We start from the raw sequence: 26,689 nt of genomic DNA, 5'->3' as shown, positions 1-26,689 counted from the left end.
TTTTTTTAAAGTAGGCTCCACACCCAGGGTGGAGTCCAATGTGGGGCTTGAACTCATGACCCTGAGATGAAGACCTGAGCTGAAACCAAGAGTCAGATGTTCAATGATGCCACCCAGGTGCCCCGATGATGAATCATTCTATAAACACCTTGACTTTTCCTGAAAAAGGAGCTCCTAGGGTTTAGAAATAAAAGCACTAATGTGCGCTAAGCATATAGCATGCTGGATTCCAGGCCTGGTCCTGCCACTAATTATCTGCACAGGGTCAGCAAAGTGATTTTGTCATTTTTTTGCCTGTAAAAGTTGGTATGGTAAGAACATACGAACTTGAAGACCCAGTTTTTGGTCTCAGTTCTGCCCTTGAGCACATACATTGTTTTCCCACTTATTTGAACTGATCTGAGAAATCTGCCTTGAGTGCTTACCAAGGCCCATGTGACCAAGACACATTCAGTTCCTGTCCTCACAGTGCTCAATGTCATTCATAACATAGATGTCACACACAGAGTCACATCAATGAGTCATTAACTTCCGTTCTGATAATTACCCTGAAAGCAGTTCTGTTCATGAGAATTTAGGGATACCTCATCAGATGGGGGCTGCAAAGGGGGAAGGGAAGGGAAGGAAAAAATCCCAGGTGGGCTCCCAAGAAGTGACTTCTCTAAGTTGAGAGAAGAGGCAAGAGTGGAAGTTGGCCACTAAGTATAAAGAGTTTTTCATTGTTGAGAATCAGTTTTTCTTTCTCTTCAATTTAGAAAAAGTAAACATATGTGACAAAGATTGTTGGCGATCCCCCAGTAGATGCTCTTTCTCCCTTGTCATAGAATGTAACTGTCACAGTGACAACATTTCCAGTAACTTCTGCCATTTTTCATGGCCTTGTGATTAATTCTGGCCATTGGAAGTACCACTTCTGGGATGCATTCTTACAGGGAGGTGATAAGCCTCTTCTCACTTTCCTCTGCCCTGTGGCTTGCCACGAGGACTTGGTAGTGAGCCATCTTTGGCCATGTGAGCAGGGCAACATCTGGGGGAGGCAGAATGGCAAGTGTGGCCAGCCCACCATCTCTAACTGCCTATAGCTGTACTTTTATCTGAGAGAGAAATAAACTGTTGTCTTGTTTAAGCCATTTTGGACTGGAGAGAGTGAGTTAGATCTCTGTTACATGTAGTTGAACTTAAATCTTAAGCAATACAGTAGGCCTATAAATAGTCAGATTGAGTAAAAGAGAATATAATGAAAATTCTCACCACCCATATGCCTCACAGTTGCATTTAAGACAGCATAACTAGAGCTGAACAGCAGACTTCAAGTGTGAAGTGACCAGTCCCTAAAAGTTTAGGGCCAGACTACCTTTTGCTATGATCATTCCACCTTCACCACTGTATTTGGGGACATCACTCACTTGCGGGCTGCCAGTTCATACTGATGACTTTGTGTGTTGCTTTCTAACATAGAAGGTCACATCAAACTCCGCCTCTGTTGACTGACCCATGCTGCAGAATTTCAGAATCAGAGCCCTGGTTTTATAGCATTTTTGGATCTGTGACCCACCTTATGAAGTAGCAAAACCAGTGACCCAGACCACATATCCCCACCTACCATACACTCCTCCCCACCACAACCACCACACACAAACCAACTGTGCAATCCGTGAATGACTTTTGTTGAGAAATCAATACAGTGCTTCTTGATTTTTACTATTATTTTGTATTATAAACCAAAGGATCAACATGAATACCAGAAAAGTTAAACGACCTGAAGAACACATACACATTATTTATAGATCCTGTGGTGAGAACAACTTGTCTGTTAATTGTGCTAATGTTCATTAGCATTGTGAGAAATACCAAATGCCACTAGAATGTTAAAGTAACACACACACACACACACACACAAACATAGCATAGAATCTGTTTCTCTAGAATGTAACTGGGTTCACATGGGATTAAGACTATACAGGGGCTGCTGGCTGGCTCAGTCTCTAAGATCAGTGGCTTGAAGTGAAAGGGATAATTCTTGAACTCCAGAGTGGGAAAGAAATGTTGGAGCCTAAGGAGAACATTGAGTCTACCCTTTCAATAATTGAGATATAAAGTGTGTTGCACAATTCTTGCACTTAATAGGCAGTCAATAAATGTTAGATCTTTTCTCTTTCCCCTCATTTTACAGAGAAGGGAGCTGAGGCCCACAGAGGTGAATGGGCTCAGTTAAACAGCTTAGTAATGGAAGAGACACGCATTGCATCTTCCGGTCCAGTGAATCCTTTTTTGCTATAACATTGTAAACATGGGATGTGGGAATGACCCTTGACCCCAACAATAATAGGTTTACAAATAACTTTTTATTATTCAAATGTACACAAAGGTAAGGAGAATTATGAGCCCTATGAACCCATCACTTAGCTCCAACAATTACCAACGCTAGCAATCTTTTTTCATCTGTATCTACCTCTCTGATGGAGCATTTAAAAGCTGATCTTAAACACTTTATCCAATTCTAACTATATTTTTCATAAAACTCTTTCCCATGTGTTTAATTTTCAGAAAGGGTCAACTCAGTTGGAAAAGATCTCAGTAAGGTGAAAGCTCAATTCTTCTATTAAATGATATTGGAAATCAGATCCTTGAAATACCTATGACATTTGCAGACCTTTACTTTTTTTTTTTTTTTTCCTAAGATTTATTTATTTGAGAGGTGGGGGGAGTGCACACGTGCGGGAGTGTTTCAGGGAGAAGGGGAGAGAGAATCCTTAAGCAGACTCCCCACTGAGTGTGGAGCCTACCCTGGGGCTCAATTCCAGGACTCGAGCCAAAATCAAGAGTCAGATGCCTGACTGAGCCACCCAGGTGCCCGGACATTTGCAGACCTTTAGAATCTTTTTTATTTTTCTAAGATTTTATTTATTTATTTGACAGAGATCACAAGTAGGCAGAGAGGCAGGTAGAGAGAGAGGAAGGGAAACAGATTCCCCACGGAGCAGAGAGCCCAATGAGGGGCTCGATCCCAGGACCTTGGGATCATGACCTAGGCTGAAGGCAGAGGCTTTAACTCACTGAGCCACCCAGGCACCCCAAGACCTTTAGAATCTTGCTGAAGTGTACACGCCAAAACATAAGTAATATGTGATATGCCTCCATCTCTAGAGATCAGTAGATTTCCCCCAACTCTTATCTCTCTGCTAGGTTTTCAGGTCTCTATAATGCCTTACCATTCATTCCCAACCAGTCTAAATCATCCTCTGTATCTAACCTCTAATGGCAACCTTTGTGATTTTCTTCTTATACTTTCACTTCCCTGAATGCCATCTTTCTTCCAAAATCCCATCAGTCTTCAAGACCCATTTCTTTCTTTTTTTTTTTTTTTAAGATTTTATTTATTTATTTGATAGACAGAGATTACAAGTAGTCAGAGAGGCAGGCAGGGGGAGAGGAGGAAGCAGGCTCCCCGCTGAGTGGAGAGCCCGAAGCAGGGCTTGATCCTAGGACCCTGACACCATGACCTGAGCTGAAGGCAGAGGCTTTAACCCACCGAGCCACCCAGGTGCCCCTTCAAGACCCATTTCAAGAATGTTATTCTAGGGCACCTGGGTGGCTCCGTTGGTTAAGCAACTGCCTTTGGCTCAGGTCATGATCCCAGGGTCCTGAGATCGAATCCCACATCAGGCTCCCTGTTCAGCAAGAGAGCCTGCTTCTCCATCTCCCTCTGCCTGCTGCTCTGCCCTACTTGTACTCTCTATCTGTGTCACATAAATAAAACCTTAAAAAATATATATATTATTCTACCTAAAATCTTTTTAGATGATCTCCCCCTTCGAAGGAGATGGTATTTATAGGCACAGCACAGTTTTGCACTTAATTCTTGTTTCATGTGTATCAGGTTTTGCCTCCATAACAAGACTAAGTTCCTTGATGGGAAGCATTCTGTCAAAACACTTTGTTGGTGTTCCCTCTCATTCCTCCCATACCCACGTCCCCACATCCCCCACCAAGGCTCCTGAAAGTGGAGAACTCATGCTAAGTTGAACATCATAATTTGTTGATTAATCTTTGTGTGCTCACATTTTGGGTCAATCACATAGTCTTTCAGTGGTCTACTTGAACCTATGCAATGGTCTTGCCAAAGACATCAAATTAAAATCTGATCTGCTCTCTAGATCCAGCTTCTGATTTTCAAGAAGACAATGAACAGAAGACTCCACAAAGATGCAAAGAGCAAAATTAGGACCGTGGAAAACTTTACCGGAATCATTTCTTCAAGGAGTAAACTGCAATGGGGAACAAAACAGACGGAGGGGGAACATATGGGCTGAAAACACGTGACAACCAACAGGAGTATGTGAACCTTACATGGATTCTGGCCCAAGCAAACAAACTGAACAAAATTTATGACACTTACAAGATAAACACTTAGAGAATAGTTTGATGTGAAGAGCTTGAAAACGTACCATTAAAAGAAATTGTGGCAAAATATATATGCCTAACATAAAATTTACTATCTTAACCATTTGTAAGTATATACAATTCAGTGTTACTGAATATGTTCACATTTCTGTGTCACTGTCACCATCATCCAGCCACAGAACTCTGTTCATCTTGTAAAACTGAAACCATACCCATTAAACAATATCCCCATTCCCTCCTTCCCCGAGCCCCTGGCAACCACCATTCCACTTTTTGTCTCTATGGGTTTAGTACTCTAGGAACCTCATATAAATGGAATCATTCAGTGTTTGTATCAAATAGGTTTCTTTTCTTTTTTTTTTTTTTTTTAGGGTTAGTAGTGGTTTTTGCATTTTGTCAAAAAAAAAGGGAGCCCTTATCCTTTTTTTTTTTTTTTTTTTAGATTTTATTTATTTGACAGAGATCACAAGTAGGCAGAGAGTGAGGAAGGGAAGCAGGCTCCCAGCTAAGCAGAGAGCCCAAAATGGGGCTCGATCCCAGGATCCTGAGATAATGACCTGAGCTGAAGGCGGAGGCTTTAACCCACTGAGCCACCCAGGCACCCTGAGAGCCCTTATCTTTTAGAGATATGCACTGAAATATTTATTAATCCAATGGTAGAAAGTCTGGGATGTGCTTCAGGGTAACATGGTAGGGAGGGAGTGGATGGGGCTGAAGCTGAAATAAGATTGGCTGTTAGTTATTAACTGTTGCAGCTTGGTGATAAGTACATGGGGGGGTCATAATAATATTATGTCATTTTTAAATTATTTTTGGCACTTTTCATAATGAATTGTTAAAAATAAAAAAGTATTCACAAGGGAATGTCCTGATCATTTAGGACTTCTCTGGGCTCTCTGGCTCTCTTCTCGTTGGCAATGGGGACACTCTGGTCTAGGAGGCAATGACCTCTGTTCTCTGTCTGGCCAGGACCAGAGCCTGTGCAGAACGGTTTATACTAGCACTTTGGGTCCAATGATACACTGCTAAGGTTGCATATAAATCAGGTATCCCTTAGCCACTTTTGTGGATAGATTGATGTGGCTGCACTGTTAGAATCCGGGTAGGGGTTTAGAATTCAGACACACAAAGTCAAGGGATTTGTCCTTGTGCTTGTTCCTTGCACAAACGGATTTATTCAGCATTACCGGGCCTCAGGCCTAGTGGGGCCTACATGGAGGACTGAGAGGTGACCCTCCCAGTGTACCCCGTCTTAGGCTTGTCAACTGTCAGGGGGCTTTCAGCCTGGAGAAAAGAGGGGGAGGGCTGGTAAAACAAAACAAAGCCCCTCCCACCCCCCCAAAAAAGCCCAGCCTTATTGTATTGAGCTCTGTAAGAGGCTGGCTCATCCTCTTGGGGAATAGAAAGTAAATTGCTTTTCTTTAGGAGTTGAATTAACTCTTTCAGGGCCAAGAGAGTTAGTTCAGTAATGACTATCCCGTTGCCTTAGGATTTCCCCAAATGGTATTTTTAATGAGCCGTCTCTACCCATTGCTACTGATGCCACAATTTAATGGAATTGACTGGTAAACTCAGCCAAAAACAGGACTGAGTGATTTTTTTTTTCTTGGAATAGGCCAGGTGTTCTTGTGAAGGGATCAATCGACTGCTTGTTTCAGAACCGAGGAGGCACAACCTCAGTGGAGGCTGCCGGTAGATGAGCCCTCTAATCCTTACTCATTTTCAGAGCAAGGACTGCAGTTTCTGGGTAGCCCAGCCCATCAGCAGGTCTTTTGTTTTGCTATCAAGTCTTAGTTCCTTGTTTCCAATTTGCTACATAATTTCTCCTCAGGCTTGGAGCTTCAGAGAAAAGGAGTAACAGTAAGCAAGTTTTAACTGACGGGTTTTGAAATCTGAAAGTTAAACATCTAGACAGGTTAGCAGTTGCATTGAAAAAGCTTTAAAGAAGATTGCAGTTGAATTGATTTCCAGCTTTGCAGGTGGTTGCGTTTATAATTGAACAGCTCTGAAATTCGAAGAAAAAGTCAACTTTTATTTGCAAAATATCTCATTTCCCCCAGCAGCACAGGAGGTTGGGGAAACAAGAAAAATAAGAATTAGGGTTTTTTTGTTGTTTTTTGTTTGTTTGTTTGTTTGATTGATTTTATTTTTTATTTTTTTTTAAAGATTTTGTTTATTTTATTTATTTATTTGACAGACAGAGATCACTCGTAGGCAGAGAGGCAGGGAGAGAGAGAGAAGAAGGAAGCAGGCTCTCCGCGGAGCAGACAGCCCGATGCGGGGCTCGATCCCAGGACACTGGGAACACCACCCGAGCTGAAGGCAGAGGCCTTAATTAACCCACTGAGCCACCCAGGTGCCCCTGTTTGTTTGGTTTTTTTTTTTAATTAAAAGCAATCTTGGGAGGTTTTAAGGACTTCTCCCCACTTTCTTTTAAGTAGAAAAGTAGTGCTTTTGCCTGCAACTGGTCTTTTAAAGAAATGCTGCCCCAGACAGGAGAATTGACGCCTGAAATGGGTTAGTCAATAGCTCCTATTTGAGAGATAAATATACTCTGTGAGACTACTGGAATGCCATTTAGTATCTTGGAAGAGATAATTAAACCAAATATTAGCCTGGTGTCTTGAAAGGGTTAACACATCTCCCAAGGCGGCATGATTTCCAGAGGGTGAGTTATTTGCCTGGCCACCTCCCCCCACCCCAGGATGGAGGCTTTGTCCCCAACTCCTCCTCCCAGCTACAGCTGGACTGCTAGATGCAGTGCGCAGGACTTCCAGAAAGATTCAGTGACTCCAAAATCAGGCCTTCTCTGCAAAACTCCCCCAAGGATTCTACACAGTCTGTTGGATGTTAATGCACAGATTTGTCATTTGCTTGGCTGCGGAGTGTTGGTTAATTCTTAATAAAAGCACATCCATATATCCAGGAGAGGACTACGCCAGTTGTCAAAGCTTCAACTCTGAAGTCAGGCACAGCCAGGTTTGGATTCTGATCCCAACTCTTAGCAGCTTGGTGACCTTGGACATGTTATTTGGCAACTCTCAACGTTACGATCTTTCTCTGCAAAATGGGGTTGTTAGGAGTACAAATGACCCAGGGTGTTAGGCCTTTCCATGGAGGCAGACTCAGAAAGTACCTGTAACCCAGGGCTTGGCCCTAAGTGAGTTCTCAGTTGCTCTTACTGATTGCGCTTATTATTCCAAGGTTCCTCACTCTCCAGGTCCTGCCTCCTGCCCCCCACGGAATCCCCTGTACTACTCTGTGCAGTATCTACAGCTTCTGTCCCTACTGTGTTCCCATCACAATTTGTAGGCAGCACTGTTATGGCCCTGACCACACTGTACCAAAACATGTTTACTCCACCTTGATAGATGTAGGAATTAAAGTAACGTGTGTGCCTGGCATAGAGGAGGTCATCAGTGAAGGGTAACGTCATCTGACTTATTAACTCAGTCTCAGTTAACTCATTGTCTCAGTAGGCACCGTTTTATCCAACAAATGCTCACTGAATGTCTATGGTAAGCAATGATCTCATCATGTAACCCTTACAACAATCCTAGGAAGGAGAGACTATCACCTTCCCCATTTTACAACAAAGAAGAAGCCGGCTTAGAGTGGCCAACTAAAAGGGAAGGGAGCACAAACTATTGATCTTCGCATTCTCAGCACCTAGCACAGGTCCTAACACCTGGTAAATGCTCCTTAAATACTGGAGTCTGCTGTCATTCTTGGTCCCACCAAGGTAGAGCGGCCCCCATGAGCCTGACTTAGCTCAGCCTCTCTGCTGGTCATTTGGCTGTTTGTTCTCAGATCAGGTCCTCACAATTCCCCCTGTTCTGCCTTGGATCATGCACAAGGGGCTGATGTGCAAATGGCTTTTCCCAGACTCTCTTGCCAACTGGCCTCCAGCTAGGTTCAGCCAGTGGGAAGCTGCGCTGTGGGAGCGACAGGCACGGGAGGGGTATCACCAAAGCCAATGACGCCGGAAAACAGATATGAATAAAGGCGAAGTCCTCTAACTTCTCCTATCCTCCTGCCCTTTCCCCCATCCTTGTCCAGTGTCTCCTATTGACTGAATGCAGCTGGAAGCCAGTTGGGAAGGGGGCCTGAGAAACGGAGTTTGGACAAGTCAGTTCCCGTGTGATGCAGAACGCAGGATCTGAGAACAGTCAGGCAAGCGTTCTCTCTAGGTGGAAGTTTCTTCTCATCAGGAGCTTTCCTCGGACTGAGAAGGTCCTGAACTGGGAGAGGCTATCTGGAGGAGACGGTGGGGGGCAGGACTAGGGAGCTGAAAACTCTTCTTCCAGTGTTCTGTCATTGGCATACTTTTATTAGTTGATTTGGGCTCATGGGGCAAATCAAAGTCTATCCTGATATGTGTTTTTAACTCTCACATTAAAAAAAATATGCCCATTTTACGCTGTGAAAAATGACCACTCATCCTGAAGAAGTTGTATTCACTTAAGAATCCCACTAGAGCGGCCACGGGAACACTGTTCATGAATTCGTGGCAGAATGAGACTCGTCAATAGCTCACTTAATAAATATAGATTAAAAGGATATCCAATATCTGCCTTAAACCCACAAAGGAATATAAATTTGCAGCAAGAGATTGAGACTCTAATGAAGGCAGCAGGAGATGGCTTTAAAGACAATTCCCGGTTGCAACTTGATGATGAAAATCAGTCTTAACTGTGCATTTAATTTCTTTTGTGGGTTCAAAGCACATCCCTAAAGTTTTATTCGAGGAAGGTTAATCATGGTCGTCTTTGGAGTCTATAAGGCTTCTAATATTGTGTAGCGTTAGTAAAAGATATTTGTGTTTATAATAATGTCTTGTCTATTTTAAGTGAAGTGTTATTTAAGGGGGGGAAAAAAAAAAAGGACCTGAAAAAAAAAATACCATCTACGTAGAAATCCTTGAAGAAACTAATGTGGGAAAAGATATGAGATGCACAAGTAACACAGCATTTTATTTGTAAAAAATACCTAACTGTCCACAAAACCCCTATTTCCTTCGCAGAGGTCTGCGCATCTGCCTAGGGGAAGGAATCTTTTTAGAAAAGGAGGAAAGAAGAAGGAAAGTGGCAGTGGCTGTCAGTGCCCCGGATCTGCCTCCCGCAGCCCTGCAACCTCTTTTCAAGTGCCACCCTCGGAACCACTTTGGTCTCGGGCTTGGCACCTCACTGCCTATCAACGATGACCCCCCCCCCACCACCACCACCACCAGTTTCCTCAAAATGGTCCGCCCCCGTGGGGGCCGCCTGTCCCTGCCAGGTCAACCTGCGGGCCTCCTGCACCTACCTCTCTCAGGGCTGCCATTTCCACGGCGGCTCCTTCCTGGCACGGGGGCCAAAGAGACGCACGACGGCGCCCAGCAGCGCCTGAAAACGCAAAACCAGCTCGAAGCTGCGCCCTCTTCCAGGACGTGCGGAAGCCGCCCCTCGGTGACGAGGCCAGTCGGGGATGCTCCGGATGCCACCACGGTCCTGAAGCAGGACCTGAAGCTGACCCCTGCAGCCTCTGAGACTTCCGGGAGAACTACTTCCGGGGTGGCCTGAGGAAGCGGGTCGGGACGATGGCGTCCTCCCTGACGCACCTGCGCAGACGGGCGGCCCAGGCCAGGCCTGCGCAGTGGCATTTCAGGGCCTTCTCTGCAGTCTCCGGAGGCCCTGGCATCTGCCTGAGCCTCTACCCGCCCCTGCAGGGCGGCCCTCTCCCGAAGCATGGACCAAGCGGACACTATAAAGCTTTTTGAAGAAAAGAAAGCGAGGAAGGGAGGAAGGGCAACATCAAAACGCCTTTCTGGAGGGTGCCTGGGGGGGCTCAGTGGGTTAAGCCTATGCATTCAGCTCATGTCCTCATCCCAGGGTCTTGGGATCGGGCCCCACCTGGGGCTCTCTGCACTGTGGGGAGTCGGCTTCTTCTCCTCACTCTCTCTCTGTGCTCCCTCTCTCTCCAATAAATAAAATCATAAAAAACAAAACGAAAAAACGTCCTTTCTGAATGTGGTGGCAGAGACCGATGCAATGCAAGACCATGTTTTAGAGGCCCGTGGCAGGTCCATAAAACTTGTGCACTCTTTCTTTTCTCCCTCATTGATTTTCCTTTTTGGCCTTCTCTGTGCCTTCCAAGACTGGCTTAAACTGTCAGATGGGTCATGCTTTAGGAGTGTTTACCTTTGATTCCACACATACACCCAACTTCACAGTTCTCTGTTCTTCTTTCTCCTCCCTCCCCCACCCTGTCTTCCACCCTAAGCTGGTTCTCACCTGTCACTGTGTCTAAGGATCAAATGAGAATTTTGATTAAAAATGAAGATTCTTGAACCCCAGTTACCCAGGACTGATGTAATGATTCTCTGTTAAGGTCCAGGAACCTTGATTTTTACCAAATGCCTAAGTACTCCTATGCTGTTAGGTTATTGGATAAAGCATGACCTTTTACCAGGGTATTTTAATTTTATGGAGAGAAGAATAAATAATTATGGAACTACAGGCCTCTGAAGTTCTATGAGGAGTATAATCCCCAACAAATCCTGTTGTGAGGGCCTGCCCCTTCCTTGCTGTTCCTTCTCTTCCCCCTTAGCAGTGGGAGTAGGGCCGGGTGGGGTGAGCCCCGGTGGCCTAAGGGGAATCATCTGTGCCTGGTTTAGAATTCAAGGACTAGGAGTCTGTGGCCCTCATTCTTTAGCAGACTACTCTCCAGCTTTGTTAGGTTTTTAAAATTTAAAAAAGCTGAAAAGTAATCAAAACCTGTGCTCAGAGCTTCCCCTTGTATATGTTTCTTCTGAAACATGAATTGAAGGGGATCAATTCTGGTTTAAAAAATGGCTCCCCCACCATCTGTCAACACAGCTGAAATTCTACCATTACAAATGATGGCCTTTGGGCCCTGGAACAGTGTCAGGCCTCAAAAGTCTAGCTATTACAATGCACATACTTGTAGGTTAGTGTCATCTTAAACTGGAGTCAGGAGTGTGTTGGTGATAGTTGAAGATGATTGGAATTGGGATCAAAAAGAATGAGAAGGGCACCTGGCTGGTTTAGCTGGAGGAGCAGACGACTCTTGATCTTGGGGTTGTGAGTTCAAGCCCCATGAAGGGTGTAGAGATTACTTAAAAATAAAATCTTTAAAAAATGAAGATTGGGGAGAGGGTAGGAGAAAGAACAGTTTTACCGGAGGTTGATTATCCTCTTATGTGAGGAAATGTCACCCTTTTCCCCCTCTTATTTTCTCTAATCACTTGTATCGTAGGCAAATATGAAAATTTAAATTGAAGGGGGGGAAAAAAAGCCCAACCCCAAACTGAGTAGGAATGGCTCTTTGGATGAATTCCAGACACACTGAAATAATTCCTACAACATTGCACATCAACTCTCCAAAATCTGCATATACTGAGTAGTAAAAATGTATTTTTACTATATGTGGTTTTTAAAATAAATTTTTTTTAAAGACTTTGTTTATTTATTTGACAGAGACACAGCGAGAGATGGAACACAAGCAGGGGGCATGGGAGATGGAGAAGCAGCACCAACCCCAGCAGGGAGCCCCACGTGGGGCTCAATCCCGGGACCCTGGGATCATGACCTGAGCCGAAGGCAGATGCTTAACAACTGAGCCACCCAGGTGCCCCTGAATTTTTTATTTTTTAAAAAGATTCATTTATTTGAGAGTGTATGGGGGAGGGGCAGAGGGAGAGGCAAAGAAGCAGACTCCCCACTGAGCACAGATCCATGGTGAACTCCATCTCAAGATACGGAGGTCATGACCTGAGCCAAAATCAAGAGTCAGATGCTCAGAGGACCTGGGTATCTCAGTTGGTTAAGCATCTGCCTTCAACTCACTCTGCCTCTGCTGATTCCCCTGCTTGTGCTCTCCCTCTGTCAAAAAAAAAAAAAAAAAAGTGATATGCTCAACCAACTGAACCACCCAGGCATGCCTACTCTATATGTTTTTGATATTAACAAATAATAAAGGAAAAATATATTCATTTTTGTATGACAATACATACTAAAACCAATTTGAAATGCCACTTTAAAATGCTAAAGGACACTGTAGTGTTTGAAACATTAAGTGGAAGTATTCAATATAATTTTAAATTCTGAAATTAGAAAGGGGAAACTGTCAAGAGAGAAAGTATGTATTTGAGTTGCACAAGTTGTATTAAACAATGCTAAAGCTTTGTAAGATTCATGAAGACACCTGCCTTCAGCTCAGGTCATGATCTCAGGGTCCCGGAATGGAGTTCCCCACATAGGGCTTGTTGCCTGTTCAGTGGGGAGTCTGCTTGTCCCTCTGCACCCCCACTTCGTGTATGTGCACTCTCCCTCTCAAGTAAATAAATAAAATCATTAAAAAAAAAAAAAGTCTCCACAACATGGTTTCCTTTTGAATAATTGTAAAAAGAACTTCTTTGAAGAGTCACAGATCAGCCTTCATTTTTCTGTTCATTCTCTTTCCCTCTTATTTTGCCACTTACCCCAGTCAGTACGTTGTCTACAAAAGTTACTCCTTGCACATGAGCATACGAAGTTGATCTCTGAGCTGGGAACATGAGATGGACTTTTAGATGAACTTGTCTTCTAGCAGCCCAAGGCAGCAGGCAGCGTGCACTTTGAAGGGCCCTCTTTCCTGGTAGTGGCTCCGAGGAGGCTTATGACCCTGGCAAGTTATCTTTGGATACCTTGATTTCCTTGACGATAAAGTGGAGATAACAATGCCCATTATTTCAAAAGGGTTCATAAGATACCATCTAGGTGTGGGATGAGAGAGAGCATTGCATAAATGCCAAGGTTTCTGTTCTTATTAGCATTATTGTAGCTTCACCAGGGGACTTTAATTGGGTTTAACACTCTCTAGTATGCAGCTGTATTGCAAGAACCGGTTGTTTTTTGTTTGTTTGTTTTAAAGATTTTATTTATTTGACAGAGAGGGAGAGATCACAAGTAGGGAGAGAGGCATGTGGGGGGACAGGCTCCCCACTGAGTGGAGAGCACAATTCGGGGCTTGATCCCAGGACCCTGAGATCATGACCTGAGCCCAAGGCAGAGGCTTAACCCACTGAGCCATCCAGGTGCCCCGGAGGGGTTGTTTTTAACATTTACTCTGAGACAAGGGGGAAGAGAAGGAACACTCCCCCACCCCCAATCAAAATAAGAACTATTTGGGGCGCCTGGGTGGCTCAATGGGTTGAGGCCTCTGCCTTCGCCTCAAGTCATGATCCCAGGGTCCTGGGATCGAGCCCTGCATCGGGCTCTCTGCTCAACGGGGAGCCTGCTTCCTCCTCTCTCTCTGCCTGCCTCTCTGCCTCCTGGTGATTTCTGTCTGTCAAATAAATAAATAAATCTTAAAAAAAAAAAAAAAAGAACTGTTTTATAGCAGAGGAAAATATTCTGTTCATGTGGTTATCTTCGACTCTAGTATGAATCATTTTCTGAATAGAATCTGCTGTTTCGATAGTTGAACATTGCCTGTATCATTTTTGACTCCACTTTCTAGCACTTGCTATACGCCAAAAGTTGCTAAACTGTGATGGATTCTGGTAAGATAGGTTGTAGCCATTGAAATATGAACAATTCTTACTCAAGGAACTAAGGCTGTAACAATTTTTGAGCCACGCATTGTGTCTAATCAGATAGGGTTCTCCCCCACTCCCCCAGACAATTTAGGGACGTCGCTTTCTCATTGTTTAGGCTCTAAGTTATGGCAATAGTAAGTGCAAACAAGTGTTCAACTGTGTATGTTTTTGATACTGTATCCAAGTCACCAAGTGTGTGCCTTTTGGCTGGAGAATTGCACACTTTGCAGCCGACACTTGCACATTTATACCCATGCACAGACTTAATGGGAAACATTTGAGTCTGGTTGCAAAGATTTGCTCAGTGTGAAATCTGTTCCTAACACAATGGTCAGATTGAAAGGAGTTTCATTACATGGCTGGGCATTTCTTCTTTCTTTGGGGAATATAAAAGGTGAATGCAATACTTTACAGTTTAAAGTTACCACAAAACTTCATAATCTTAACCTCAAAATCTACCCCTCACTGTATCCAGAGAACCAGAGGCCTTGAGCCTGTTACAATTGCCTGTTTGACCTTGGTTAAGTTCCAAAAAGCCAGAGAGAGTTCAAAGCAGGGCCAGAGGCAACTTCACACTGTAATCCACGCTCCTCTTTTCCTTCCCTCTTTACTCTCTCTACATCCTCTGGTATGAACTACAGTACATATCCATTTCAATAACCCTAGACATTGTAGATTCTAGAACAATGAAGAAAGCGTCTTTCCTTATTGATACTGACAGACCCTTTGGTCAGAAAATGTCCCTCAACAGATGTTAGAGAATGTGGTCATAAACCAGAAAGATATCTGTTACAACTTTTAAGGCTGTTTTATTTCTAGCTTTCTCAATTCCGCTGGATAAGTTTTAATTTTCTTTTTTTATTTTTCTTTAGAAACCCCCCTTGAGGGTTTAGGATACAGGAAAAGTAGTTGTGGTTTAAGATAAGTGGCCGACTTTGCTTTTGCATTAGTTACCCCTGCCCTAGCTCCCCAAAAAGAAATAAAGAGAGAACAGAAAGGGCAATTATGAAGCAATATCTATAGTAAAACAGGAATGAGTTCTTTAAATTTATTATTCAAGGTACTGTATTTGGAAATTGAGTAATGCCATTTTTTTTTTCAGTCTAAGTACTCTGGATGTTATTTCAGTCCGATCATATTATTGGAAGAGGTTTTTATATACTTTTAACTGTAAGCTAATGAATGCATTCATTGATATTAAAAAGAATCGAATTGCACTGACACTGGGGATGTAACAAGTGAATTACTACTTTAGTACTGAGTCTGAAATTCTACTTTCTTTTATTTTTTTATTTTATTTTTTAAAAGACTTTATTTATTTATTTGACAGAGAGAGAGAGAGAGAGAGAGAGAGATCACAAGTAGGCAGAGAGGCAGGCAGAGAGAGAGGGGGAAGCAGGCTCCCTGCTGAGCAGAGAGCCGGATGAGGGACTCGACCCCAGGATCCTGGGATCATGACTTGAGCCGAGGGCAGAGGCTTTAACCCACTGAGACACCCAGGTGCCCTCTACTTTCTTTCTTTTTTTAAAAAAATATTTTATTTATTTATTTGACAGAGAAATCACAAGTAGGCAGAGAAGCAAGCAGAGAGAGAGAGAGGAGGAAGCAGGCTCCCCGCTGAGCAGAGAGCCCAATGCAGGGCTCGATCCTGAGACCCTGGGATTCTGACCTGAGCTGAAGGCAGAGGCTTTAACCCACTGAGGCCCCAGGCGCCCCGCCCTCTACTTTCTTTTAAAAATATATTTTATTTATTTGAGAGCGAAAGAGAGGAGCAGAGGGAGAGGCATAAGCAGAATTGGAGCTGAGCACGGAGCCCAGCACTGGGCTCAATCCCTCGTTCCTGAGATCACGACCAGAACTGAAATCAAAAGAAGAGTCCGATGCTTAACCACCCAGGTGCCTCTGAAATTCTACTTTTTATCAAAGGAACCACCTGTACAAATGAATTCAGCTTAAAATCCTTTTTAAAAAATTTTTAAAGTAAACTCTACCCTTAATGCAGGGCTTGAACACATGACCCTGAGATCATGAGTCTCATGTTCCACCAACCGAGCCAGCCAGGTGCCCCCAGCTTAAAATTCCTACTGATATCACAAGCATTGTCCATAAGCAAATGAAACTGGAGTTTGAACGCTGCAGTAATGGCTTTTTTTCCCCAAGATGATTTATTCCCTATAACATAAACCAAGCAAGCATGACAAAACGTGAAAAAGGGATGGGAAAAGGGCCAGAAATGGAATGAAGACACAGATGACAGAGAGGACAGTTGTATGTGGTTCTGCTCCCATGTCACACAGAGGCCAAATCAGTCCTCTACCTGCTGAGATCCACACTCCCTCCGCACCCCCAACTTTGAGTTTGGGCAGGAACGGGAACACGTGCCATTGTCTTCACGTTTTCATTGCAGAGCACCTGAACATTGCATGAAGGATAGGAGGGTTAGAGTACAGATATCTGATCATGTGAACTCAGGGGAAGGTTTCAAGGGTGATGGCATTTTGTATTTTCCTTTTGTTTTCTTTCTTTCTTTTTTTTTTTTTTTAAAGATTTTATTTATTTATTTGACAGACAGAGATCACAAGTAGGCAGAGAAACAGGCAGAGGGAGAGGAGGAAGCAGGCTCCCCGCTAAGCAGAGAACCCGACTCGGGGCTCGATCCCAGGACCCTGGGATCATGACCTGAGCCGAAGGCAGAGGCTTTAACCCACTGAGCCACTCAGGCACCCCCCTTTTGTTTTCTTTTTAAGATTTTGTTTTCTCTAAGTAATCTCTACACCCAAGGTGGGGCTCCAACTTACAACCCCAAGATCAAGAGTGGCACGCTCCACGGACTGAACCAGCCGGGCACCACAGATGCCCAGAGGATAATTTCCAAAGGATGTGTGCGAGTGTGTGTGACCCCGCATGATCGTTTTGCAACGTGATGTTGATGTTCCTCCATGGGGAAGTTATGTGCTATGCCTTTGCACTTGGACGTATCTCTGTAACTGCTTTGACAAGTGGAATGTGGTGGAAGTGGCGTGGGTTTGAGACGGGGTCACAGAAGGCAATATGGCTTCTATCTCTGGGATGCTCACCATCCTGTGAGGAAGCCCCGGCCACCTGGAGAAGCCGCCGCAGGTGTTTGTGTGCCCAGCCTTAGCCCAGAAGTCATGCTGCGTTTGGAGAGCCTGGAAAAGAGGTGAGGGAGAAAGGAAACGGAGAGCAGGTGACTATGGCCTTCAGTAACCGGCTCTATGAATCCTACTGCATTTCCTTCCGTCCCGGGCACTGCTCTAGAAGCTGGCATACAGCTATGAACAAAATAGACAAAAATAGCCCCCTTCTTAGCTCCTTCTGCAGATTCTGTAAATTTAACTTACTGAGCCGTGTACAACTGGGAAAACCAAGCTCAGATTTTATATAATCCTGACCAAGTTTTGTGATTTCAGTGAACACATTTCACAGGAATTAATTTCTTCTTTAAAATAGAGTTCTTCTTTCTTACAGATGAAAGCCCAGGAAAGTTGATGGTGCCCCCCCCCCCGCTACCCCCGTATGATTATTGGGGATGGCAGTTAAGTCATCTTTGCCCCTGTGTTTTACTTTTTCCATAAAAATCATCAGGAGTCAGGGCGTCTGGGTGGCTCGGTCAGTTCAATGTCTGCCTTTGGCTCAGGTTATGATCTCAAGGTCCTGGGGTAGAGCCCTGTATTGGGCTCTCTGCTCAACAGAGTGCTTGGGCACTCTCTCTCTCTCTCTCAAATAAATAAATAAAATCTTTAAAAAAAAAAAAATCACCAGGAGTGTGCTCACCCATAGGCAGCAGCTTGGGTGTAGTGAGATGGCAGACACACGTGCCTGGAAGGCCTTTAGGTGGGAAGATATGAAGATCCCTCCCGGACTTGGGGAGATGCCTCTTCTGTCCCTCAGCCCCTCCTGCTCTCTTCTGTCAGAGCATTTCCTGCCGACTCTCATCCTTCCCTCCTGGATGGATGTCCTTCAAGGATAGGCCCATGTGAGCCTCATCTCTGCACCCACAGTCCCCAGGAGGGTTCTAAGCCCAGATTAAGGGCTCAGGGAATGTTTGGGGCCCAGCAAATGAATGAATGTACTTGGGTGGCACCATCCCCCTCCCGACTCCATTCCCCTTCCGTGTAATATGTTGGTTTCTTGGCCACCACTACTTTGGGAAACACGGAGGTATATGAGTTAGCTCTTCCTTCAAGGAAAGACTTGTGCTGTCCGGCTGCAGGGAGGGTGGGCAGTAAAAGCCTCTAGCTGTCTGCATCCCAGGGTCTGCTTTATCTGCAGAAAACCACCCTGCCCAAAGCCATGCCCCATCAGGGCAGGCTGGATCCTATGACTGATTGCTGGGAACACTGGCCCCACGGGGGTCCAAAGCAGATGGGTAATATTTATTCTATAGCTCCCTGCCTGGCTAGCTGAAATAGGAGCCCACATCCTCCCCTCCCCCAACTTCTACCTCCGGCCATTCTTCCCATCAACCTTTCTCAGGTAGTGGTCCTCAAACACTGTGTACCCCCAAACTCCATCTCAGCCCCTGCTTCTGGGACACCCAACCTGCCCCACCTTCCTTATGCCTTTGGTTCATTCATAGGACTCTTTACCTTCAGTTCCTTGATTATTCACCAAGGTAACTTATAATGTTTATTTTGTTAAGGTTTTAAAATAGTCAACTCTGGTTGTGGTCCAGAAGAAAACTGACCACTCCAAATGAAGGCCCGGCACTCTCTCATTGGAGTGTTCACTTCGAAAGTTCGGTGGTACCTTTCTCAGTGAGGCTAGGAATATACATTTGGCCGATTTTAGACTTATTTTTATGAAATCACTACATCGACTGATTAATGCACTGATTATTGGTTTTTCTTTTTTCTTGACCTCCATCCTGCTGTTTTGAATCATCAAATGCCTTGAAAAGAAAAAAAAACTATTTCAGCTGGTAAATATCAGGGTCACACCTAAGTTTCCCTTCTCTCTGGAGTTTCGCCCCGTCAGGTCCTACATGCCTTGGTACCTCTTTGATGCTCTCAAAGATGCTCCTTACACCCATCTCCACTTTTTTTCAATTGTTCCTCAGGGGAGTGTTGGTCTGTTACAAATTAATCTGCCACAGCTGGAGGCAGAATTGTCCAGGATCACCTTCCCTTGAACTCATTAATCTTACCCAACAGAAGTGATTGGAAAAAGTAGATGTTATCTTTCAGTAAGGAAGAAGAGGAAAATTAAAAGATTTTTAAAGATTAAAAGATTATTAGAGGGAAAAAAATATAAGATTGAGCAGGCTCTGGAGAAGCATGTGTTGCTTTTTCAATCAGTATTATATTCCTTAATTCATCCTTAATTAGAAAAACACGACTTTCATTTACCCATAAACACATTCAAATCTTCATTCTTCCTGTTATTTTTGTTTCCTTTTGTTAGTTTTTTCAGGTCCAGCACTCTGGGGGAACCTGGCTGGCTCGGTCAGTAGAGTGGGCAACTCTTGATCTCCAGGTTGTAGATTCAAGTCTCACGTTGTAAGGGAGGATGGGGGGTAGAGATTACTTAAAAGTGAACTCTTCAAAATAAATAAACAAATTCCATCACTTTAACTACACTTAATTAAAAGGACATTTATCATAAGTTAAATTTTTAAGAATTGAAAAACATATATATATATATATATATATATATATATTTTTTTTTTTTTTAAGATTTATTTATTTGACAGGCAGAGATCACAAGTAGGTAGACAGGCAGGCAGAGAGAGAGGAGGAAGCAGGTTCCCTGCAGAGCAGAGAGCCCGATGCGGGGCTTGATCCCAGGACCCTGGGACCATGACCTGAGCTGAAGGCAGAGGCTTAATCCACTAAGCCACCCAGGCACCCCAAGAACTTATATTTTTATTCTGAAAAAACTTTGAGTCTCCAGTTAACTCTATTATTTACAGTAAAATGTAGTAAAATTGTGTGCACAATTGGATTCAATGGATAATTTAAAAAATTTTATCTTTGGCTTTGAACGCAGGTCCTCATTTGCTTGTTAAAGATCTGTCTTCCTGATTATGTTTTACTTAAACAAATATATTGACTTTTAAATCTATTTTTCTTGGTGAAACAACTTTTCCCTTTTACTACGTGTGTCAGAGTTTGCATGTGTTTTTCAGATTGTGTCCTTCCTCTGTCAGTAGCGTCGCATTCCGTGGTTTTCTGTAAGACGCCCCACAACAATTAATTATGCTAATTGGAGTCCTTTGTAAATATTGATGTTTTTAGCTGTGTACAGTGAATACAGTCTCCATTGCTTGTTTCTTTCATAGTTCTCCCAGGAATTTCAGAGTCACTGTGCCAAACCCCCGATGGGCTAGTTGGAGAAGGTCTCTACCACCAAGATGAAAGAGATGAGGCAATGCTTCAGGGAAAAACAACAACAGAACGATGGAGAATGGCTCTCTGGGCAGATGAGAGTAGAATTCAGGTCTATTGACAAATGCTGCTAGGACTGCACACGCCCGCTGGGAGTCAAGGCTGAGAGGAAGAATGAGAACAAAAGTGGTCAAGGTAGGTATCAGGGAGAGTCTCCCTGCTGCTGGGTGGGACAGGAGACCAGCTTACCCTGGTCAAGCAAGGCAGCCTTTCTCAACTGCATCCAACTCTGGCCGGGATCTTTATTTTTCCCATGTGAAGACACTGTGGTTTTCTGACTTCTTCTCAGTTTATGTCCAGTTGATTTATTTACTCAGTAGTTCATTCATTCATTCATTCATTCAGGGATTTATTTCAGACCTACTCTGCACAGACATCAACCAGTTACAATGTTCCATTGCATATCACCTCCACTTCCCTTTGAAGCCCCACCACTTCCCTGCTTTCCTCCACCCCCTCCTCCCTTGGCCAGTGCCGCCTCCACTCAGCAGCACCACATCAGACCCAGGGGCAAAAGACTAATGCTGAGTCAGGACAGGAAAGGGAAGGTCACTCCAAGCTACTTCTGACAGATTCCTCTTGGTTCTCCAACTGGTTTTTCAGTCTACAGAGTCCACATTCCCCTGGTTTCTCTGTTGAAAGACCCAGGATCTATTATCTAATTTTCTTTGAAATATAGATGCATTTTATTTTGCATCTTTAATGTAGGGAGGCTTACCACTATTATCTGCATTTGGCCTTGTCATTCCATATAGAAGAGTAAAGAGAAGTGAATAAAAAGGAGTTGGAGGGGGAAAAAAAAGGAGTTGGAGGAGAAAATGGTTTTGTTCTTTACTTTTTTTTTTTTTTAAGCTTTTTTATATATTTGTAAGTAATCTCTACGCCCATCATGGGGCTTGAACACAGGACCCGGAGATCAAGAGTCAGATGCTCCGGTGACCCAGCCAGTCAGGTACCTTTTGTTCTCCGTTCCCCATTGCTATAAGCAGTAAAGATCTTTGGAAAACTTCTAAGCGACTCCATACCTCAGAGACAAGAGGGCAGGAGACAAGGGAATGGACAGTATCGTATCCTGCCGCAGACCAGGGAAGAGAGAGACGTGGGTCATAAGGAACAGATGGTGGTGATGGGATAGGAGGTGTAGGGCTAATCCTGGGACCATCAGAAGAAAATAAAAGGCTTACGGACTTACCATCTGCACCAGCTCACACACGCATGCTCTCATTCAGTGTTTCCAAATGTCTTCCTTGGAACACTAGTCCCAGGAGGTGTTCTGCAAGAAAAAGGGGCCTGGGTTTCAATATGTCTGGGAAAAGTTACAGAGTACATTCCTGTCTTAAAGCAGTCCTGCATAAGAAAATCAGTTTAATCTTTCCCTTCCTTCTCATTAGCAGGATGGCTATGTCAAAAGGTGTGGGCCTTTAAAATGCTGGCAAATTACTGCAAATTTGCATGTTTCTACATACACTGGTGACATGTGGGACCTCCCCTGTGATCCAGCATTCCCTAGTTTGGTAACACCTTTTAAACTTCTAGGGAGCTCATGTTCCAGAAAACACAGGTTTGGTACACTGGTCAATTTTTTTTATCTTCCTCCAGCCTGTGGGTGAGGAACTGGGGCTCAGAAATTGACCACTTTTTTTTTTTTAATATATATTTTTAAAGATTTTATTATTTATTTATTTATTTATTTATTTGACAGACAGAGATCACAAGTAGGCAGAGGCAGGCAGAGAGAGAGGGGGAAGCAGGCTCCCCGCTGAGCAGAGAGACCCATGCGGGGCTCGATCCCAGGACCCTGAGATCATGACCTGAGCTGAAGGCAGAGGCTTAACCCACTGAGCCACCCAGGCGCCCCAGAAATTGACCACTTCTTACACAGTCAATTGTCTTTACCCCAAACTGCTGGGGCCAACCCACCCTCCCTTTTTTGCACCCCCAGCTGGCCATGACCCTGCCTGGGCACAGATGTCAGCAAAGGCTTTTCTTGGAGAAGCATTCACTCAAACTGCTGGAGGGTAAACTCGATATTTTCCTTTGGAAGCATTGGTAAATACATATGACAGCTAGGTTTCTGTTGTCTTATATCTGATAGATTGCAGGTTATTAACTAGGGTGATTTTCCCCTGTGATTCTAACTGCCATATATAGCAGGGTTTCAATGATGATAATAATAATAATAATAGCCATCATTTATTGAACATCTACTGTATGCCAAGTCCTTGAGAGACATCATTATTTGTCACGACGGCTCGGAGAGGTTGTTACTTGCCCAAGGTTACATCGAACCAGGATTCACTCCATTTTCTCGGACTTCTCTGAATCATACCTCCTTTTTTTTTGAAAACGTGTTTTGAGCTCTGAGCAACAACGAATGTTTGGGACACACCTTGTTGCATAATTCGAGACTGCACTAATCCCAAACCTCCCTGCCTGGGACTGGCTGCTTGTCCTCACCCTACCCATTGATTAAGATCTGCTTTGGTTTAAGCAGAGTTAAACCAAAGATTACTGATACTTGCTGCTTCCCTCCCCGCTGTCCCTGGCATATTCCCTTTATTCTTCCCCTCTCTTTTTTCTTGTCTCTCGTTTCTTCTCTTCTCTCACTTTTTACAAGACTGGTGAGGTTTTGTCTTTTCTCAGAATGTAACATCTTTGCCTTCTGCCCTGCGGGGCATCAAACAATAGACCTTGCGAGATAAATCAGATGAGAGGAAAAGTCAGCGATTCTCGATGTTTCTATCCCACAAATCCTCATTAATTCCATAGTCCAGCTCTCCTACGTCTTCCTTCACCTTCCCACATCCCCATTCCCCCAGATAGGGAGGTTTTCCTTTGAAGGGGCGGGGGGCTAGGGAAGGATCCTGAACGCAAAGAGCAGAGAGGTGCGGGAGGGCTGCGAGGGGAGGGGACATTCCAGCGAGACACAAGGATGGAAGCCAGAGGAAAGGTCTTGACACGACAGAGAGGGCTGAGAATGGGCAGCTGGGGGGCTCCAGAAGCGGTAAGGAAGCAGAGGAAAGAGCAACAGAAAGAGGAGACCAGAGATCAGAAGGCTGGAAGGAGCCTGCCGGAGAGGGAAAGCTGCAGAGGGGAGAGGACAAGGTGGAAGCAGGTGACAACACAGACATTTTGGAGAACAGAAGGGCATTCAGGGAGGAGAGCCAAGGCCACATAGGGTCGACTGTGGTTTTTTTTTTTTTTTTAAGGATTAAGGATGAATCACTGTTTTCATAAGCATCAGTGCACACGCCATATGCTAGGTGTTGCTGGAGTGGAAAACACGTTACACTGACTTAGAACGAGCCTGACAGCCTCGCACTCTGCTCTGCTGGAGGCTTGGGGAGGGAGCCCCGTGGGCTTAGATGCCCCCAGAGATGAGGTAATGCTTCTCAGGCGTCTCTCTGTGCACGACCCTCACCTCCTCCCTCCTATAAAGTGAAACCCAAACCAGTATAAACCCTGTAAACATTCCTCGGCTGCTCAAGGGTTAGAAGAGAAGCAGGGTTAGCTGCACCACTAATGACAGATTCCATGGTAAAGGCTCAATAAACACTTGGTAATTAATTACAGAGAAAAGAGGAACAGGATACTAATTTAGGTCATAGACTCCTTTGAAAATCTGATGAAAGCGACGGACACTCTCCCCAGAAAAAAGCACATGTGCATATACACAGCCGATTTTATTTATAACATCAGGATGTTCACTAAGATCCTGAGGCCAAGGCCAAGGGGGGAGGGGGTGGGGGGATTGGGTTCACGGACTCCCGGGTAAGAAGCCTTGACTTAAAGTACGTGAAATGCTTTTATATCCACGTACCATTTTCTCAGACCCAAACCCTGGAGGTAAGGTAGAAGGTGCCATAATTGGACAGACAAGGACCCTACATGCAGAAGTGGGTGATTCACCCCTACTGTCTCAGAGGCAGTGTGCAGCTAAACCCGAGCGCTCCAACCTCTGAGGTCAGGCTTGTTGCATCGTCCGCTGGAAATTTGGGACCTGCTGTTTGAAAGACAGAACTTTTGGGGTAGGAGGGAGGAAAGAAAAACAGAACTTTCATTTTAATTAAAAAAATTGGGGGTGGGGTAGTTATCGGGGCTTTAAGAAGAAAAAAGAAATTGGATTGCATTTCCTCCTTATCCTTTGAGCCAAGAGCACATTTTCCAGCTCTTCTTTGCTCTACACTCAAAATAGAAGATGGGGCAAGTGCCGTGGATTTGAGGTCCAGTGAGAAATGACCACATGTTGAAAGATACTATTAATAATAATAATAATAATAATAATTACACATATTACAATCGCCACGTCTTCCCTTTTGTCAGAAAGCCCTACTTCTCATGGGGTCTGTTTATGATTGGACGACATATATTACACGGAGTAGGGTTGAGAGCGACCCTACTAGGCAATCAGGGTATGCTAGCTTCTGGAGCAATGTTCTCAGCGAGGCGTGGACCAGGCAGGACTCCAGAGGCTTGCCAGTCTGAAACTCTTCTTGTCAAGCAGGCTGTTCTCCTTTGAGGTTTAATAATGGAACGATATATGCCCATAACCATGAGTCATGGAAAACAAGTTTGATACTGAGTGGAAGTTTCCCTGCACCAGGAGAGAATGAGCTCGTCTGACTTTATACATTGTTTTGTTGGGATTTTCGTAGGGTTTTTTGTTTGTTTGTTTCTTTTGGCTTTGTAATATCCCTATGATAGCATTCAATATCCTCAAGTCTCAAGAATTTATGGCTAGAGTGCAATGTCTCAGTATATGATATGGGCATAAAACCCACTCAGGGAGCTTGTTAAAAACTTCTAGGCTCCAAGCACTAGGCTAAATGCTTGACTCCATAGGCATGGGGCCAAGGGTCTGCGGTATAAGAAGGTCTAAGAACGAGTTTGTTGCAGTGAGTCTGAGTGTGTGTTTTGAGAAGCTCTGATCTAGAGGGTGAGAGGGGCACCTTGTCTATACCTCTAGTAGACAGATTCCCATATTGTAGTTCCCACGTCGCCCTTCTATCCCTTCTGCTCATCAAGGATGATGAGCTCCTTGAGGGCAGAGACATTTATGCTCCTGGAGGCTGGCACAATTACTGGTTGTTGACTGAGTGAGGGAATGGGAATAGGAGTTGAAATGTCAGAGGACGAACATCAGTGGGGTGAGGCATTTTGATTGAACACTCCAACCACGAAAAAGAAATATTCATTTAAATAATAGAAATCCCATATGCCATAAAATTCTAAAACGAAGGAATCTTGACCGCACACACGTCAGTGCTCGGGGTAATTCACTGCTTCCCTACCCTCCATTCACCCTGTGTTGTGGGTGTCCGTCTTCTTGCAGTGAGACATTTTCTGCTGTTTTGGAAAGCACCACTTGGAAAACAGCAACAGGACGGAAGCATGTACTTTGTATGTAGGTCCTGTGGCAGAGAAAAGAACTAAAGGTCTGGTTCCTGCCAGGGTCCAGGCTGCCAGTTAGAATTGTCTCGGGGGTGGAAGAGGTCCTTTGGGGTTTGAGCAAAAGCAGAAATGGGAGTTTATAAATGTTCATTTTTTTTTTGTCAGTCTAGCATTGTTTTTGCCTGTTCTGGGCACAGCACCCCCTTTATTTTGGAAGACTCTCCATCTCTGCTGTATGTGGTCTGAGAGGTGTTGGCTTTTCTCTGGACAAGAAGTGGCATCCATCTACACTAAGCAGAATGTAGAGCTCGAACCCAGAGTTTCTAAGGTGGGAAATGACTAGATCTGATTTATGCCGTTGGTGGGATTCTAAAAAATGCTGTTTTTGGGCTCCTGCTGCCTAGATTCGGTGTCTGTCCTTGCTAGGGCCTGACTCTCCCTTTCCCCTCAGTTCTTCCCCCAGATTCCCTATTTGCTTAAGGCAACAAGAGTTGCATGAAGCCAAAGAATGCTAACTAATGGACGCAGAGAGAGAGAAGGTGCAAGTCTAACTCAGGGTATGTGCAGAGCCTGTGTTTGGCTGCAGGGCAATGTTCGGGCACAGAAAAAGCCGGAGACAAGGCCAAATACATACATTGGCCCTCGAGGAACTTATGGGCTTTAAGAGGTAATGGACTCCTTGATACTGGAGGTATTCTGGTTTCAGCTAGATGACCACTTGGTAGGGATGGTCCTTACATGATTCAAGCATTATATGAAATGACCTTGGAGTTCACCTTCAACCTAAAATTCTCAAGCACTCACTAGCCTTTTACTGTCAGTGACAAGCCCCCAAACTTAAATCCCAGTAGCCCAGGACAATCATAGAGCGTGGCAACAAAGAACGCACTGATATGTAATGTTCTGG

General features: G+C 44.3%; 1 protein-coding gene across 1 annotated transcript; it reads right to left on the bottom strand.

Annotated features, from left to right (window-relative positions):
- Positions 1-4,225: 4,225 nt before the first annotated feature.
- On the bottom strand, positions 4,226-10,137 carry LOC309865461 (uncharacterized protein). Its single transcript, XM_082731846.1, has 2 exons — positions 9,709-10,137; positions 4,226-4,268 (listed from the first exon to the last, which is right to left on the bottom strand). The coding sequence occupies exons 1-2, from the start codon at positions 10,130-10,132 to the stop codon at positions 4,249-4,251; spliced, it is 444 nt and encodes a 147-aa protein (XP_082587972.1). The 5' UTR covers positions 10,133-10,137; the 3' UTR covers positions 4,226-4,248.
- Positions 10,138-26,689: the final 16,552 nt, after the last annotated feature.

Source organism: Mustela nivalis (assembly GCF_964662115.1).
Source record: "Mustela nivalis genome assembly, chromosome: 5".
NCBI classification, from domain to species: Eukaryota; Metazoa; Chordata; class Mammalia; order Carnivora; family Mustelidae; genus Mustela; species Mustela nivalis.
This window is presented reverse-complemented; position numbering and strand designations above follow the sequence as displayed.

Coding starts and splice junctions, on each gene's coding strand:
- LOC309865461 (XM_082731846.1), bottom strand. CDS start 10,132: ATGCTTCGGGAGAGGGCCGCCCTGCAGGGGCGGGTAGAGGCTCAGGCA. Junction 4,269..9,708: donor AAATGGCAGCCCTGAGAGAG/GTAGGTGCAGGA, acceptor TCCCCATTGCAG/TTTACTCCTTGAAGAAATGA.